General features: G+C 41.4%; 1 protein-coding gene across 2 annotated transcripts in view; it reads right to left on the bottom strand.

Annotated features, from left to right (window-relative positions):
- The window catches only part of TFCP2L1 (transcription factor CP2 like 1), a 37,437-nt gene that overhangs the window by 6,291 nt on the left and 15,197 nt on the right, over positions 1-15,949 (bottom strand). Inside the window, exons 3-15 of one of the 2 annotated variants that reach the window (XM_037396966.1) lie at positions 12,517-12,593; positions 10,836-10,941; positions 10,456-10,562; positions 9,716-9,868; positions 8,720-8,830; positions 6,922-7,013; positions 5,622-5,672; positions 5,458-5,506; positions 5,268-5,361; positions 4,292-4,382; positions 3,541-3,641; positions 2,382-2,524; positions 260-311 (exon numbers count right to left, since the gene is read on the bottom strand). In XM_037396966.1, the coding sequence (XP_037252863.1) occupies positions 260-311; positions 2,382-2,524; positions 3,541-3,641; positions 4,292-4,382; positions 5,268-5,361; positions 5,458-5,506; positions 5,622-5,672; positions 6,922-7,013; positions 8,720-8,830; positions 9,716-9,868; positions 10,456-10,562; positions 10,836-10,941; positions 12,517-12,593 (1,227 nt within the window). The remainder of the gene's footprint in view (positions 1-259; positions 312-2,381; positions 2,525-3,540; positions 3,642-4,291; positions 4,383-5,267; positions 5,362-5,457; positions 5,507-5,621; positions 5,673-6,921; positions 7,014-8,719; positions 8,831-9,715; positions 9,869-10,455; positions 10,563-10,835; positions 10,942-12,516; positions 12,594-15,949) is intronic. The other variant, XM_037396967.1, reaches the window with a different exon arrangement.

The raw sequence follows: 15,949 nt of genomic DNA, 5'->3' as shown, positions 1-15,949 counted from the left end.
TTTACCCAAAGGTTTTCTGCTCATTTATGTCAGCGGTATCAATGGATTTATCAAAGTTTTGTAACAGTGTAACTGAGAGGAAAGCATAGATCAATCAGTATCACAGTGGAAGCTGATGCAACACCTTGACTTAAGCTATTTAAAAGATAAGATTACTTATCTTTTCAGAGGAACAGGACAGGGTTTGTGATAATGTTTAGTGCAACTGAAAAGAGAAATTATCTTTAGAGCCACATGTAATAGTAGCAGCAATACATACCTTTTAATGTGCTGATAACAAAACAAGATTCATCTTGGAAGTTTTGCACCATCTGAAGGGCAGAAGGAAAAAAGACAACACAAAATATTTTACCAATTAAACTCAAGTTTCTTTTAGTGCTGGTATAGACTTTACAGGAGAGGTATCAAACAAGATTTGGTGTCTAGTCCTACACAGTCCTGAGTAATCCTGCCCATAAGATTATTAAAGTGCATGACTGATTAATTAAGGTCCTTGCAGCTGCTAATGTGCTTAAGAGAAGCTCCTGCTAAAGTGCTTACCTGGAACTGATCTAGCTTGTTCAGCACTTTACCATCCTCTTTGCAGCTCTTGATCCTGCAAGTTCTTACATTGCTCCAATTAGTCTATTAAAGACCATGCTCCTAATTGCCTTCAGTGAAGCTATACTAGTTTAGACTGGATGAAGACAGTCCCTCTCCTAAAATCTAATGATGGTAACGCACATCCAGCTGAATGACGAAGCTCAGCTGAATGAACGTTAGCATCTGAAATATTATCTGGAGGTGGTCAGCCCTGAGAAACAGACCCCTTGCTGAATGAAGGACTATTGTTACTGAAAAGCCATAGCAGCAGCGTCCACCTGGTTATTTTGACCAGACATTAGTATACATGCTTGCAGGAATCATTTACCTGTTTGTATTTTGTTGAGGCACAGGAATCTTAATGAAACTGCCATGAGAGGCAAGGCAGATCATGGGAAGCAAGATCAGTATCTAAAGCAATTTGAGTTATTCATGAGAAACAACTAGATTTTCAAAACACAAGCAGCTTCTAGTGAGGCCCCTAACTAAAGGGGCGAGTTAAGAGATTCAGCTGATTTATCCAATCTGAAATGCTCATTTAAGCTTCACCCCTAGTCAACGCTTCCTCCCAATTTAGAGTAGCTGTGCAGGACAGAGGAAGTGAATTACCTTCAGGTGTCTCATACAGTTGAAGCAGATGCTGGACACCTAACTTCAGAGGTAAGGTGACCAGAATCTCCCTGATCAATTCAGAAAGTCAGGCTTTAAGCAAAAGCCTTCTCCAAGCTATAGAGTATCATTCAAGTAGAGCACTTTCCAGCTGTAAATTCTTACACCAAATATCCTTTTCAACTTAGACTAATCTCCCTATTCTCTTTTGGGTTTAACATCCACTCCCTGCTCCTGCAAATCAAACTTCACTGGCTAGTCTGTGTGTCTGTGCCTAATGATGCATGAAGTACATTCACAGAGTGCCTCACTCTTGCCACTATAGTACTAGAACAAGAAAAGAATTATTAAAAGAGCAATAACATTGTTAATAATTGACTTAAATCCTTATACCCAAGCTGGTTCAGGCAATTCCCCTATCAAGAGTTGCCTCCAAGCACTTTACATCCATAAAGCATCAAGGTTTCAGATTTAATCAGGCTGAAATAGCAAGGAAACTTTAGGAATAAGCATTACAGCCTTCAATTTAGGCTCCAGTTGAGACCTATGCTCTGCTTCATTTGTTTTAACAATGTTTCTTATAAATGAAGCTCCTTAAGTGATTCCGGTGCATGAATGAGTAAGTAATTGGGTGGGGGCAGGGGGAGAAGAAGAAGAAGGGTAACTCACTATTAACCTGCCAAGTTAATGCAAAGAACTAAATTAAGCCATCATATAATGGGACACAAACAGCTAGAGGTCCATTAAATTATAGTGTGCACTTACGCAGCACTAACTCTGACCCAGTGGCTGTAATCACTGGCCAAGATGTAAGACTAATTGCCCTACAGATTTTCAAACTTTCCTTCTTTAAGAAATTTTCCTATTTTAAAGGTTCTCACATTAGAACCTCACTTCAAAATTTCTTTAATTAGCCAACATGAAAAGGAAGTGAGTTTTGTTGTGTTTGGGTTTGTTTAAAAAACAAACAAACAAAAACCTCTTTTACAGAGTGAAGATCTCAAAACCACACCAGAATCAATGGTATGCATGAATGATTTGCTTTAAGTATTTGCTTTAACTTGTTGGGGTTAGTAACCTTGTAAAGCTTCCTTGCCTTGACAAGTCATTCCAAAACATAAAAGGTCATTCTAACTTCGAGAAGTCAAACAACTGTTACAGCTCTGACAGTGTTTGCATTAACCCCTTACCTCATTGCTCACTAATACATGGATCCCGGTGGGTCCCTGCCGATAGATTCGGTTTATCTGCTGTGGAGAAATGCTGTACAAGTTTGCAATCTTCTCAATTAATTCCAGCGTGGTCAATTCTTCCAAGAAGATTGCATGATATACTGCAACAAGTTGAAAGTAATTACAGAATTAGAGTAACTACAGAATAGCAACTACAGATAACACCAAGATGCTCAGTATCAACAACCAAATGGGTTTAAGATGAAGGTTCAAATCCTGACAGTAGATAAACAAGTATAGTACCTTCAAAGCAGCCCCCAAATGTCCAGCTTGATAATTTGTAGAAAAATACCCAGTATTTGGGTATTTGGATGGAGCACGCAAATAAAGCCCACAACACTTTTGCCCAGAGGAAAACACAGGGACTAATGGCAACACGTGTCATGGGGCACAAAAAAAAAATCCTTTCAAAGTTGTTAATACTTTTGGATAATCTACTTTTATTGATTTTGACATTTTAAATCAGATGCAATTAAACAGTAAAACATATAATACTATGTTACACAAAAGTACTATTTTATTAGATGCTATCCCACTGATCCCATGGGCACAAACTAAAGACTACAACGTATCAAATAACTGTAGATGACAGCATTATTTTTTAAATCAAATCCAAATGGTAGAAACAACCAGGTAGAAAAGCTGTGCCTGGTTAATACTGTGTTCAAGAACCAAGGGCGATTTCTATTCTCCTTCAATCGTACCTCACGTCATGAGGGATAGTTAAGAACAGTGAGTCCCCAAAGGCTTTAAACTTCCAAGAATTAGAACCTCACTTTAAGACATATAGACCTTCCCTTTCCCAGAATATTTTCAAACAAGCCATAATTTAAAGTAAATTACAGAAAGGAAGGTAGTTCTTAATGCCATGGTCCCTATTAAGAACTGATCAGAGATTTTGCTGTGGCATTCTGTAGACAGCTTATAGCTTGGGTCTGTTCCCCGGGCAGAAGGTATCAGTTGGAATCTGTAGCCCTGAAACTAACCCAAGTGGCAGAAGTGGGATAAACAGGACCCCATCAAACACTCTGGGCGCCAAGCTGTCCTACGCAGGAGTTCAGGCAGAAAGCATTCTCACCAGCTAAGTGTTTAACAAAAACCATACATAAAAACTTACCACAAAGACTGCCATCTATAGTTTCTCGTTTTTGGTGGAGATGGGACCTGTTTTGCTCTGGTTCTTGACAGACATAAATTGTCATCTTGGGCCTTACATTTCTACAGATTATTAAAAAACAGTAATGAGTTATTTAGCAGATCTAAAATTGTTCCAGTCTGCTACCAAACCATGAGAGATGGAACCATGCAGGCTGTGCATAAATAACCAGCTATTGGTGACTAGATGTCTTAGGAGGTCTAGTAAGAGCTCCCTGGGAGGTGACAGTACAGTGCAGAGCACCTTAGTCACTTCAGGATCAGACGAGAATAAACAGTTTACAGCACTTGCCAAGCAGCTCATCATTCCTGCCTTTACTGAATTGAATCCTGCCTAGCTGTAGAATTTATGATGTTATTGCAATAAAAATAGGTTTAAGAGCCATTTGAAGCTCCAGGGGTTGGTTGGTTGCTTTTGCTACCGGTGATGCAGATGCAGCACAGAGTATCGCAGGCTGTGTCTCATGCAAAGTGGATGGAAGCTATCAGCTGGTAGCAAATACACCACTGGAGATCCACATTATGATGCTTCCTCTCAGCAACATTTCTGAGCTGTGCTTGGATTTGATCTCCAGCCTCTGAGATGACCTCTTAAGTGTTAAAAAGGAAGTCTAAATGCTACAGCTCCAGGATTAACTTCTAGTTAACACTAAAATTACCAAGGGATGCTGCCATAACAAAAAAAAAAAAAATAGGAAGGAAGAAGTACAAACCTTCCTTTGATTGCATTAAAGAGCCGAATTCCATCAGCAGGCCCACAGATTTGAACAAAATCTTCTTTGGACATCTTCAGTAAGTCAGCACCTACATATTTCAAATTGATTTTTTTTCAGAAGTTAAGCAAATCTTAGCTTCCAAACTGTGGGTATGGGCAGCAGGAAAGGGCAGAGGGAGAGAATCAATAAAGCTCAGACAGATTTGCCCAGTGAAGTTGCAAATTCATAGAGGTGTACACTGCAAATCAATCTTGTGAAACAGAAAGCTAGAAGCTGCCAAAAGAGTAGTGCTGCACTGGAAGGTATTCTAGCTAACTCGGAGACAAGTCAGATATTTAACATTGGCCCTTAAATGGCCCAATTTGCTTTAACAGCCATGTTACCAGGTTATTTAATCATGTTGCAACTCAGAGAGGCTCCTCAAGGTTTCAGCATCTTTAAAAATTCCCCTTTCCACCACCTTACTGCTGTGTACAACTACCTAATGGGAAGGCACCGTGAAGACAGAGCTGCAGGTGGAGTCAGATGCTTCTCAAAGATGCACAGGGACAGGATGAAAGGCAACATGCAGGAGATGGAAGATGGGAAACACTGATTAGGTATAAGGCAAAAGCTTTTTCACTGTGAGTAATCAAATTTTTGAAGAGGTCACTTGGAGAGATTGTGGAAGTTGCAGCTTTGGAGATACTCAAATGCAACTGCACAAGGCTCTGGGCTTGCTTCATTAAATGCAATCCCCTGCTTGAAGTCAAGTCCTCTCCATCTTAATTTATTCTGTTCCATCTTTAATTATTCTATATTTCTACAGACTGTTTTGGCAAATGCTAACTAACGTAAGAACAAAAGAACAGCCACACTGGATCAGACCAGTGATCCCATCAACAGTGGCTAGCAGCAGATGCTATTGGTAAGAAGCATAAGCTGCACTTACAAAAGAGAATAAAGACAAAATAATTGGACTATTTAAACTCACCCGAAAAACTTGAGAAGAGTCTACAGAATGGAGAGAACCTATTACGATGAAGCCACTGCTGGGCATCTTGAATAGAAGCAGAAGGAAGGAGATGCTACATTGCAAAAAGAATAAGAAGGTCTTGAAATGAACTGTTCACCAGTGTCCTAAAAAAGAAAAGCACCACATTAACATGATCTCAAGTACTTACATCATTGCTGGGAGGCAGGAGCTCCACTTGGTGGGTTGGAGAACTGTTGCTAAAAAAGATTATATAAAGTTGGAAGAGAAAAAAAACATTATTTTAAATTTTACATTGCAGTGTTCATCCTCTTCCCCCTCCTCCATTTGACTCAACTGTCACAAGTTACATACCAACTGGGCTGGCTTTTTTCTCTATCAGATTGTAAAAAAGGCGTCCAAAATCTGGACCAAGAAAAGAAAAGAAGAAAAAAAACACTCTACTTGAGCCTTTTGTTGGAGAGTTGAGGTCCTACTCAACACTGCGAGAAAATCTCAGTTTAGTGACCTCATTCAAGCTTTTCCATACGGGTGACCCACTTATATGACACCAAAGCAAAGAAGTTGTAACCTACAGGGTGACTGAACTCAAAGTTTCTATGATCCAGAAATCCCCCAACTAAATCCACTGTCTAATAATGATTCTTCACAAAAATTGAATAAGGACCTTGTAATTCAACTCTGGTGTTATCTTAAACATGGCAAATTGCAATTTAACTATATTACACAAAACCACATTTCTACTAAATCCTCCTAAAATATAGAGGGGACTTCAACACGTCAAGGATTTTCCCTAAGAGTTAATAATCTACCACTGGAGGAAAACGCTTGACAGATCTCTCTACTAACACCAATTTTTGTCATTTCAGTGTTCGTCATTATTCACAGGCTGAGGTCACTCATTGAAAATTTGCAATACAACATTGATTAATTAATAAGCTGTATGGGAAGGCAACAAGGCTGCCTAGAGTCTTCGAGGAGGAAAAGAAAGGCCTGCACCAATTCCATGGGGAAAGTATGTTGCAGGGAGGACTCAGAAGCACCGAGGGACCCTGCTGTGTGCTTCTGTCATCAGCTATCATCTTGGGTGTTTCAGGACCACTAAAACTGTTCCTTTATGATGGTTATATTAATGAATTAAACATGCCTCCTGTTAGCCCTTTGTTCTCAAACAGATTCTCAAAACCCAGGCCGTTTTGCCCAACAGGATTTCTTTACATCCCCTTCAACCGGGAATCCAGCACCCCAAACTACCTCAAGACAGAAAGGAAGGAAGGAATACCAACTCTGAAGAGGTAGTGAAGGCTAAAAGCCTCTCACACTTTTGTTAGAAGATACTGGGAATTGCTGCTACAGGGCATGCCATGTTCTCTGACCTCCATAAAAGAAGAAGAGAGGAAATTCATGGCAAGAATTGACCTGGTGTCACCTCCTAGCCACCACGTAAGCAGCAGACATACAAACAGTACTCTGTGTCACAGGGAATTCCTGGATGGAAGGTCTTAAAAGGCTTTGTGGGAAATACTTTCCCCTTTCTAGGAAGGGTGGTCCTCGACCTCTTCTTCCAGGGTATGAAACACATGGACACACCAAACACATGCACACAAAGGCTACCATATCAACAGGAAAGATAAAGCATTTATTTGTTACATACCCATCTCCAAGGTTGAAGCTGTTGGGAGAACTGTTGTAGCTTGGAGATGGAGCATTGTTCATTTGATAAGGCACATCTGGCCAGGGAGAGCACTGTTGGAAGAAAGGCATCGGGAATACTTTCATAAGGATGGAAATAAAGGATTTGATTCTCCCCTCATACCACAGTCATGCTGTTGCCACACCACTAACTTCAGCTCATCACCCCTGCTGGGAGGAGGAGACGAGCCATGGATTTTCTACACTGCTCTCCAAGCGGGCTGTCAGGGGGCCAGATTGATTCCAGTTGTGCATTCCACATTTCTCCCATTTCACAAAGCCTGTCCCCAAATAACACTGGGCCAAAGTGTGCACAGCTGTAAGTCAGAGCAACGCCAGTAAGTCAACTCAGACTGAAGGCAGCAATGATACAGAAATACCCCTGGTCTCAATTATAAATCCCTAATTAAATCCAGGCAAGAGTGACAAATACGCTCCAGTGGCATTGCTTCAGGTTTATACCAGTGAAAGAGCAGAATCTGAACCAGCCTGCTAAAACCCCTGGCTATTAGTCAAAGAGCTCGAGTTATAAATGGGTATTACATGGAGAAAATTTAAGATAGACAGACACAAAGCTACTAAAAGCCTTCACAAATATAGGTCAAACTCTGTATTCCACCACAGTACTGTAAAACCAGAGTAACCCAGCTAGAATTGGTGACTGTTCTGAATTTAAGCCACTGTAATCAGTAGAAGAAATCTAGCCCTGTGGAACCCCCTGCCATCGAGGGCTCAAGAATACAGTCTCTAGTATCCTTGTTTGCAATGATAAAAAGACAAGTGTAGCTTTAGAGTGTTATCATCTCCACAAGCCCTAGCAAATATTTAACTCTTTGGCAACCCACATTTCCCCATGCAATATGTCAAAGTGCACCAGAGCTCACAGGGAGAGTTCAGGATCTGCCAACTCAGTAGAATTAGGTCTGTGTACACAAAAGCCTTGTTAAAAACCACCACACTGAATTAGAAAACATGATGGTCACTCCTGACAACGTGAGGAAAACCAAGTGGGAGGGACTGGATCTCGCAAGCAAGAAGTTCATTTAAATTAAGAAAACCCCCTCATTTTTAGAAGTCCAGCAAGCCATTTCAAGAAAACAAGAACTAAATCAAGTGACAAGACATTCCCACAGGGATACAGAACAGCACTTCTAGACCACTGTCTTATGTCCTGTTGCTCAGCAATTCTGCAGCCTAGGATAAGCTTATGTATACATCTTGGTAACGTCAGGGAGGGGTAGAAACACATACATCTCTAACCAGATGCACCAGAATATAAGACATTGAAAATATTCCTAGAGTACAAGCCAGAATCTTCTCAGATCTTGCATGTGATAGTAGCTTCAGAGGCACATTCACAGAAAAACAGATTAATAATTTAATCAGAAATCTTATTCATCTGTTCAAGTGTCCCATCTCCAGCATGAGCTTTTGACAGACAGTTCTGAAGAAAATACCTCATACAACTGGCATCTCAGTGCCATGAGAAGTACCCAAGAGCAGAGCAGAAAGAGAAAATGTTTCTTTCAAAGCTAGGCTGTTAAGGGATGGTTTATAGCCTGAAACATAAGAAACATGGACATTTTTTATAGACTTCAGCAGTGAGAAACACTTTGTAATTTCACTCTGCTCCCAATTCCAATCAAATCTGGGCATATGTGTCTCTACAAGAGAATCTACAGTGCTCAGTAAGACCGCATTTTATCTCAAATCTATATCCCAACATGCTGAAGTAGTACAATGTGTCTAAAACGCTTTACCTCTGTGAGAATAGTTGTCTCATAGGAAGGCTGATACTTCTCCTTCTCTTGGGTGGTCTTCTTCTCCATTTTTTCCCTGTCAGTCTTCTGTTTTCTGTCTGCTCCTTTAGGCTATAAGCACAAGCACAAGCTTTCCCTTATGCCAAGTATTACAAGTTTGGAGACAGAGGCCAAGAGATATTTTTTTTTTCCTAATCTGCTCACAAGTCTCCATAAGATTTATGGGGACTCTACATAAGGAACAAGATCAGATCTGCATTCTCTAGACAAAAAAATTAGACAAGCATCTCTACTGTTTCTAAAACATCCCTCATTAACGCCTGTTGCAATTCCAAAATATGCTGACCACAGCCCTGAGATTTGATACCAACTATTTCAGACCATAAGGCCCATGCACCTCAACCGGTACTTGTACCATTTCTCCAGGAACAGGAAAGACACTGCTCACAGGAGCAAAACTGGAGCAGCAGATCCTTTGAGATAGCAGGCCTATGAAAACCTTGTTGTTGAGTGGCTACAGTTCTGCGAAGCCCAGACTAGGAGCTACAGAGATGCTTTCTCTCTGAATCTTTCTCTCCTCCAGGTAGCATGGAGAGGAACGCTGCTACAATAAAAAAGAGGGTATTTGAGATCTTCAAGATGTACTCTCGTTCATGAAGGACTGAAAGAAACTGGAGATGCCATCATGTCTCCATTGCCTAGGAGCACCAGAATACAGTGGATACCCTAAATAGCTCAGTATTTGTAGAGTGTTCAAGGCACAATGGACTAGTGTAAGTCTTGGTGCAGCACTTGGGTCATCTCATTTTAACTAGAATTGCTGTGTAGCTCAGTGTTTAGGTCGCTTTGTGTGCAATAGTCCTGTTCAAGATCTTGAGCATACTTGGTTAAAAGTCTGTTCTTTTACTCTGCTATTACATCACTCCTACAAAATTTACAAACTGCATATTTCTGAGTCTTAATCTAGTTGATGACAAAGCCAAAACTACCTCATACCTTGAACACTTTGATCTGGCAGCTTGCAGAATGCAAGTGTTCTGTGTATTCACCATTTTCGTTCTGCTTAAAGGTGTCGATTTGCACCCGGAAGGGCACCCCTTTCTCTCCTCCATGCTTCCGTGGAGTAAATTCTGTGCTGATGCAATGTACCTGGCAAAACAAAAGCTGTGCTTATCTCTGGAAGCTGTGCAAATCTGAATTTCAGATTTTGTTTGAACATGAGGTTTTGGCTCCTTCCAAGAAACAGAGAGGCAGGAGAAGAGTTCATACGTTTTCATTTCTGTTCCTCAGGACAAAACAACTAGAAGAACAAGCAGCCCAGAAAGAAACAGGGCATCAGGAAAAGCATCCTTGAACTTAAGCAAATCCCACATACAGATTAAAAACAGATAGTTGGTGTCTGGGATGAGAAACGCTCATGAAAGAAAAACAAGCAAAACTAACAGGTTGTGAACCATTTCCTCCAGACAAAACCCATGCTTAGAAAGCAACGTGAATTATTTTCTTTTCCAAAAGAAAATCCTAGCTATAGCAGGTAGTACTCCAAAGCTAGCAAGTTGCTAGCAAGCTGGTTTAGCAATTACCCTACAAATTAATTATACATGATTGTCATGTGAGTTTGTGTATTATCATTAGCATCTTTCTCTCTTCTTCATGTCTTGGCTTCCTTAACTCTCCACATCTTTATAAGAGATCTCGCCATTGTGTTTGTCACAAAAATATCACTTCTCTCTTACCTGAATGAATGCTGAGGCTCTCTTTGATGGATCCCACAGAAATTCAACAGTGTTCAACTGGGTTGGGCTGGCCCTGGGATCCAAGATACCAACTGACAGCGGAATATCTGTAGAAGAAAACCCCTAAAATTTTAAAAATATTAAATTGAAGAAGAGAAAGCATTTCCATACAATCACAAGATGTACGTGAAAAGCTAATCCACCAACAATATATCTATTTGGGACCTACAGTGCTAGATCACCTTCCCACCCAAAGACATACAGGATTCCTAAGAGAGTAAGATACAAAAAAAACCCTAAACATAGATGCAAACAATCCATACATCATTCAGCATCTCATTTCCAAACACCGCACAGGAATCATAATGAAATAGTCTCACCTATATCAAGGATGCGGTCCCCAGGACGACTCCACCTCCAGCCCTCAAGCTGCTGATGCTCTGTGTACTGCAGGCGTCGATCATGGAAAACTACACGAATTATGCTCTGTTAAGAAAAGATAGCAAGATGAACAACGTGATCCAGAGGCCCTTCTCTCGAGATGACTTTGGTTTTCCAGAGTAGAAGCAAAAGCTGATCTGTTATGTTTCTCACCCCAGTTCAGGAGGAGAGTAGAGGGTCTACCTAAGAGACCCATCACCATGTTTAATGAATTCCTAAGGGACCCCCGAGTAAGAGAGCAACACACTTTCCCCTTCACAGGGCATTTCTACACTACATAACTACACTGCATAACGCAGCCCTGTACAGCTTTCTGGGATTTGGTCTGGAAGCACTATAGCAACGTCCACCTAATCTCAGGTGTTGTGCCATGTAAACATTGCTGTACTGCCTCCATACCCCAAAACAGCTCACATGGGGGTAATATTTAATGTGTCTGTACCATGGCCAACCCCAGTATATCCCAGTCTGATTAACAAATGCGAAAGCCAGCTCACCTGTCCCTGCACCGGGGGAGCTGGCATGCCCAGACACCTTGTCAATGGGAATTAAACTTGATTCCAGCCATTAACAGCCAGTCATTGGATTTTCCCCCGTGTGGTTAAACAAGTATAGAATAGGAAAGCTTCTGTAACAGGAGTATTTTCATCTCTGGTCTGCAATGGTGCAGCCACCTCAATAACTGGAGAAAAAAGGCTGGAATAAGGGCAGACAAGTCCAAAGTACTCCTAACTAATATATCCTTTTGCATATTCAGATTGCTACACTTGTGTGAGTTAATGACAACTTACATCCCAGTTTCTCAAGTCCATGCTCCTGCTGGGACTTCCATTTCAAATGAGTGAGCAATTTTTGCCAATGAACCTGAGAAACACCCCAAATCAAACCCTAGCTCCAAGAAGCAAGTAAGCCACAGTGGAAATGCCTGCAAAATTGGAACCCCAAACCACATGCTTCCTGAAATGGGCCAAAAGACAAATTGAGAACTGCCTAAACTTGAATCCAAATTTTGCAACTAGTCCCCACTTCTCAAAAGAAATCCTGAGGCAGAACAGCCAAGAATTGGGGAGAGGAAGGCTTGAAGGTTGGATCCAGAACCAAAGTCTGGACCAAAGTTTTTGAATTTGAACTGTTTTGGGAGTGGGGGAAACCACAAAAAAATCCCCCAAACTAAACGATCAAGTTCTAGATGTTCATAATCATGCCCATTACCAAAGTGAACTGGAGCTATGTAGAATCTGCATGGCAGAATGATATAAACACCAGGATCCTCCATTTGACATGTAACAACCCAGGCACGTTGCTGGGGTTAAGAAGGGAGACAAGTCTGCCTCTCAGCAGTTTTGACCGTGTTCACCTCTGAACTTTGGGATTCCCCCGAATCCAATATTCACAGTGAAACTCTGGGGTCATGATCACAACCAGAATAAAGGTTCCCCTGAAGCCCTGTAAAGCCAAGCCAGATAGTCCCATGAAACTAGCACTCAATGACTCCATCAGCCCTGCTCCCATTAAAAACAATGGCAAAGTATTTTCCATTGTCTCAGTGTGAGCAAGGTCAGGCCCTTCATTAGAGGCTGTATGTAGTAGCAGGAAGAAAAGAAATCTATTTCTCCTTACCTTTACATATTTTGTGTTTAAATCTTGAAACTCTCCCAATTTCCTATTCTCAAGTAGACGGATTTCATAAGACTGACCTAGAGTTTAAGGAAACATTTCCAAGGTGTTTAATATGTTGTAGCAATGAGAGAGTCATGCTGGCATTTAAGTGGCTAATAAAGCATATGTTTGATCAGGGAAAACTCATTTTTTGGTAACATAATGCATTTGCCCCAGTAATCGAGTAGGCACTAAAGCACAGCAGAAATCCAAGGGGAAGGTTTATCTTTTGGCAGCTAAAAGCTCTCAGTTAAGGGCATCGATCCTTTCTGTCTCCCGGGGTGCTACAGTTTTCTGGTCACCTTTCAGAGAGTCAGCAAGAAATTCAGGGCAGTTGTCTCCCCAGGCTATATGGCTCTAACAGCACTGCCTTTGCTTGTACCTTCTGCTGAAGCAATGGTTGTGTGAAGAGCTGCTGGCACAACAGGTCTAGGCACTATTCTGCAGAGGAGGCAACCTGAGCAAACTCTTGCCACCTTCAGGGAGCAGTCAGGCCTGTAAGGTGTTTTGGTGAACCAGAAATAAAAGATTTGTTCCATAAGGCCTTGAACGTGGCTGCCCAGGGCACAAATACCCCTTCAGACATGCACATGAAAACAGCAATGGGTATTACAGTGTGTGCAAGGACCAGTGCTGGGAAAGAGAATTCATGCTTCAGCACCCCTCCACCCTCAGCGTAAGGAATTAGCCAGTTCAGTAGAATTGGTTTCTGAAATAACACCTCCCTCCAAGCCTGACAGCAGACAAAAGAGAATGATGTCTCAATAGCTTACACATAAATGGCTAAGACACCACAAAAGTTCATCGTATAGGGTCAACTCTTCACAATAAACCTACAGCCGGTGCAGAGGCAGGACAGGATCATTAGGATTAACGGAGCATATGTATACCTCATAGCCGGTTTTTCTTGTTCATCTTGCTATCCTCCCTTTTACTGAAAAATGTACAGGGTATGACAGAGCAGGCACCGAGAAGGAGATCAGTTTGGATTTTCTGGCTCAACCAGTATCTCTGCAGGACCGCCCTGCAGAAAACTGCAAAGCAGATCTATCTCCCTCTAAGCAGTTGCTGCCAGCAGAGACAAAAAAATGCTATATTTCTGGATCTGGATCTAGAAATAGAAGACTTACAACAGCAGATGTGTCAGAAGGGCACCGTGTTTCAGGCAGGTTCCCTTTTGGGAATCCTAGCTTTTCCAGTTGCCCACGTGAGTACAGACCCTATCGCTACAGCACCAGGATAATGGTGCTTATTCAGCTGGCTGGCAGGAAAAGAAAAAAAAAAAAAAAAAAAGTACAAGAGAGGCCATATTGAAGCCCCAAATGTTTGCACAACACTCCTACTCGTGTCAACAGGAGTTCTGCAAACAGGAAACGACCCTTGAATCCAGCAAGTGGCTTAGGGCATGGGTAGAGGGGAGAAGAAACCGTATGAAGTACCAAATTAAGCACTGGATGCATGCATAGATCTTAACCCATCTCTTTGCACATAAGCAAACCAAAATGACAACAGTGACCTTCCTTTGAAGGCTGCTGGACAACAGAAGTGGCTTTTGTAAATCACAGTTGTGAAACTGAGGTCTTCCACACTTTAACTCAAGAGACTTTCTGATGTTCCCACTGATAGACATTAATATTGTTCACTTGACAGTCTTCAGAGATACGTACGCATCTCCCCGCATAATCAATACTGTTGCATTATCATAAAAACATCAGGTTCAGGTTCACAACACTGGTTTTCTCTCATAGAATCATAGGACCATTTAGGTTGAAAAAGACCCTAAAGATCGTTGAGTCTAACCATTAACTCAGCACTACCGAGTCCACCATTAAACCATGTTCTGAAGTGCCACACGGGCTGTACTACGTACCCGTGTATATACCACATGTGTGTATCTCTTGTATGAAGTACTTGGCTGCTCAGTGCCTCGCTTTGGGGATAGATTTCACCAGCTATAGGGCAATACAGTTAATTGCCCCAAATTTACACAGCCAAGCACGTCTTGCATTAACAGTTCATTCCCATGCAAAAATAAGGCTAACTGATCGTTATAGAAAATTAATCTAGGATTTGAGACCATGAGAGTCCAAGAGGTAGCAAAAAACATCTACAGCTGTATTCAGATGGGGTAGCAGGGACAGAGGAAGAAGTGGCATGAGCTGTACTATAGAGGAAGGCAATGATAGAACCAGAAGCACTGCCACCCGTTCAGCAAGTATCTTAGGAATGAGCAGGTTTTGGGGACACCTTTGTGCACTGATAAACTCCTAATCTTTGGTCAGCCTGATTTGCTTATTTGTAGTTCCAATGAGGCAACAAAATAACAGGGACAAAAACATCGGCCATGTCCCTGTCAAACTAGGATCTATCACTCAAAAACTCCGCAGCATGCACCTTTCAACCACTTGCATGGGATAGGAACAGTACCACAACCTGGCACCGCACATCTCCTGACGGGAGTGATTCAGTTTGGATGGAGTTCAAAACAGATTCTGCCTACTGGTAAAAAAGAAACTGTAGTGGAGACAGAGTTAATATTAAATGGAAAGCCAAAGAGGGAATAAAATGTTTTCATGAAAGATATATGGGTCATCTGATGTAAGCCCTGGAACTTGGTTTACACCACAAAAAAAAAATAATCAGTCAAAATGGTCATTTGTGCTAACTGCTTTCCCTTTGACCTCTGAATGTTTAACTCCAGTTACTACACAGAACTGTTATCAAAACAAGGCTGCTCCCAGCCAGGCTTCAGAAAACACACAGTTTATTTCCCTCTCTGTGGAACTCTGTCAGTGACAATTATGTCCTAATTCCTCACAATTCCTTTATGTATAAAAGTTTTGGTATTTATTTTGAAAAATTCATTCTCCCTACAACTTATTCCAGCAAATTCACTGCTTTGCAGCTCATGGTACCCGTAATTCATTGGTATAGCATGGACAGCATTCAGATACTGGTACTTTCATAGCACCAAATTGCTTGGATTATATTTTTTTCCTTGAAAAATACCTTCCAAATCTTGTTTACCCTATGTTCTCCACCACTGCTACCAGCAAAGCTCCTGAAATGGTGAATTACGATCTCAGCCTTATAATTAGAACAACTGCAGGGAAAAAAAGCCCTAAAGAATCAGTACTTGGATGTTAGAAAACAAGATTCCATTGTAAAATAAAGGGAGTAACAGAGACCTAACCTCAAGAAAGCTGAAGTCCCCCTGGTGTCAACGAGGGCAAAGAAGTCACTCAAGGCTCTGGTACATGATCATCCATGAATCCTGCATCACTGACTCACCAGCACTAGCAGGCATAAACTGGCAGTTTTCTGCTAAAACTAAATCAGTAACAGATCATTCTTACTTGGGTATCAAAATCTGTAAAGAAATGTGGCTGCAAGC

Source organism: Falco rusticolus, chromosome 8 (assembly GCF_015220075.1).
Source record: "Falco rusticolus isolate bFalRus1 chromosome 8, bFalRus1.pri, whole genome shotgun sequence".
In the NCBI taxonomy this organism is placed as follows: Eukaryota; Metazoa; Chordata; class Aves; order Falconiformes; family Falconidae; genus Falco; species Falco rusticolus.
Note: the sequence above shows the minus strand (reverse complement) of the source record. Positions and strands in the feature narration are given on the sequence as shown.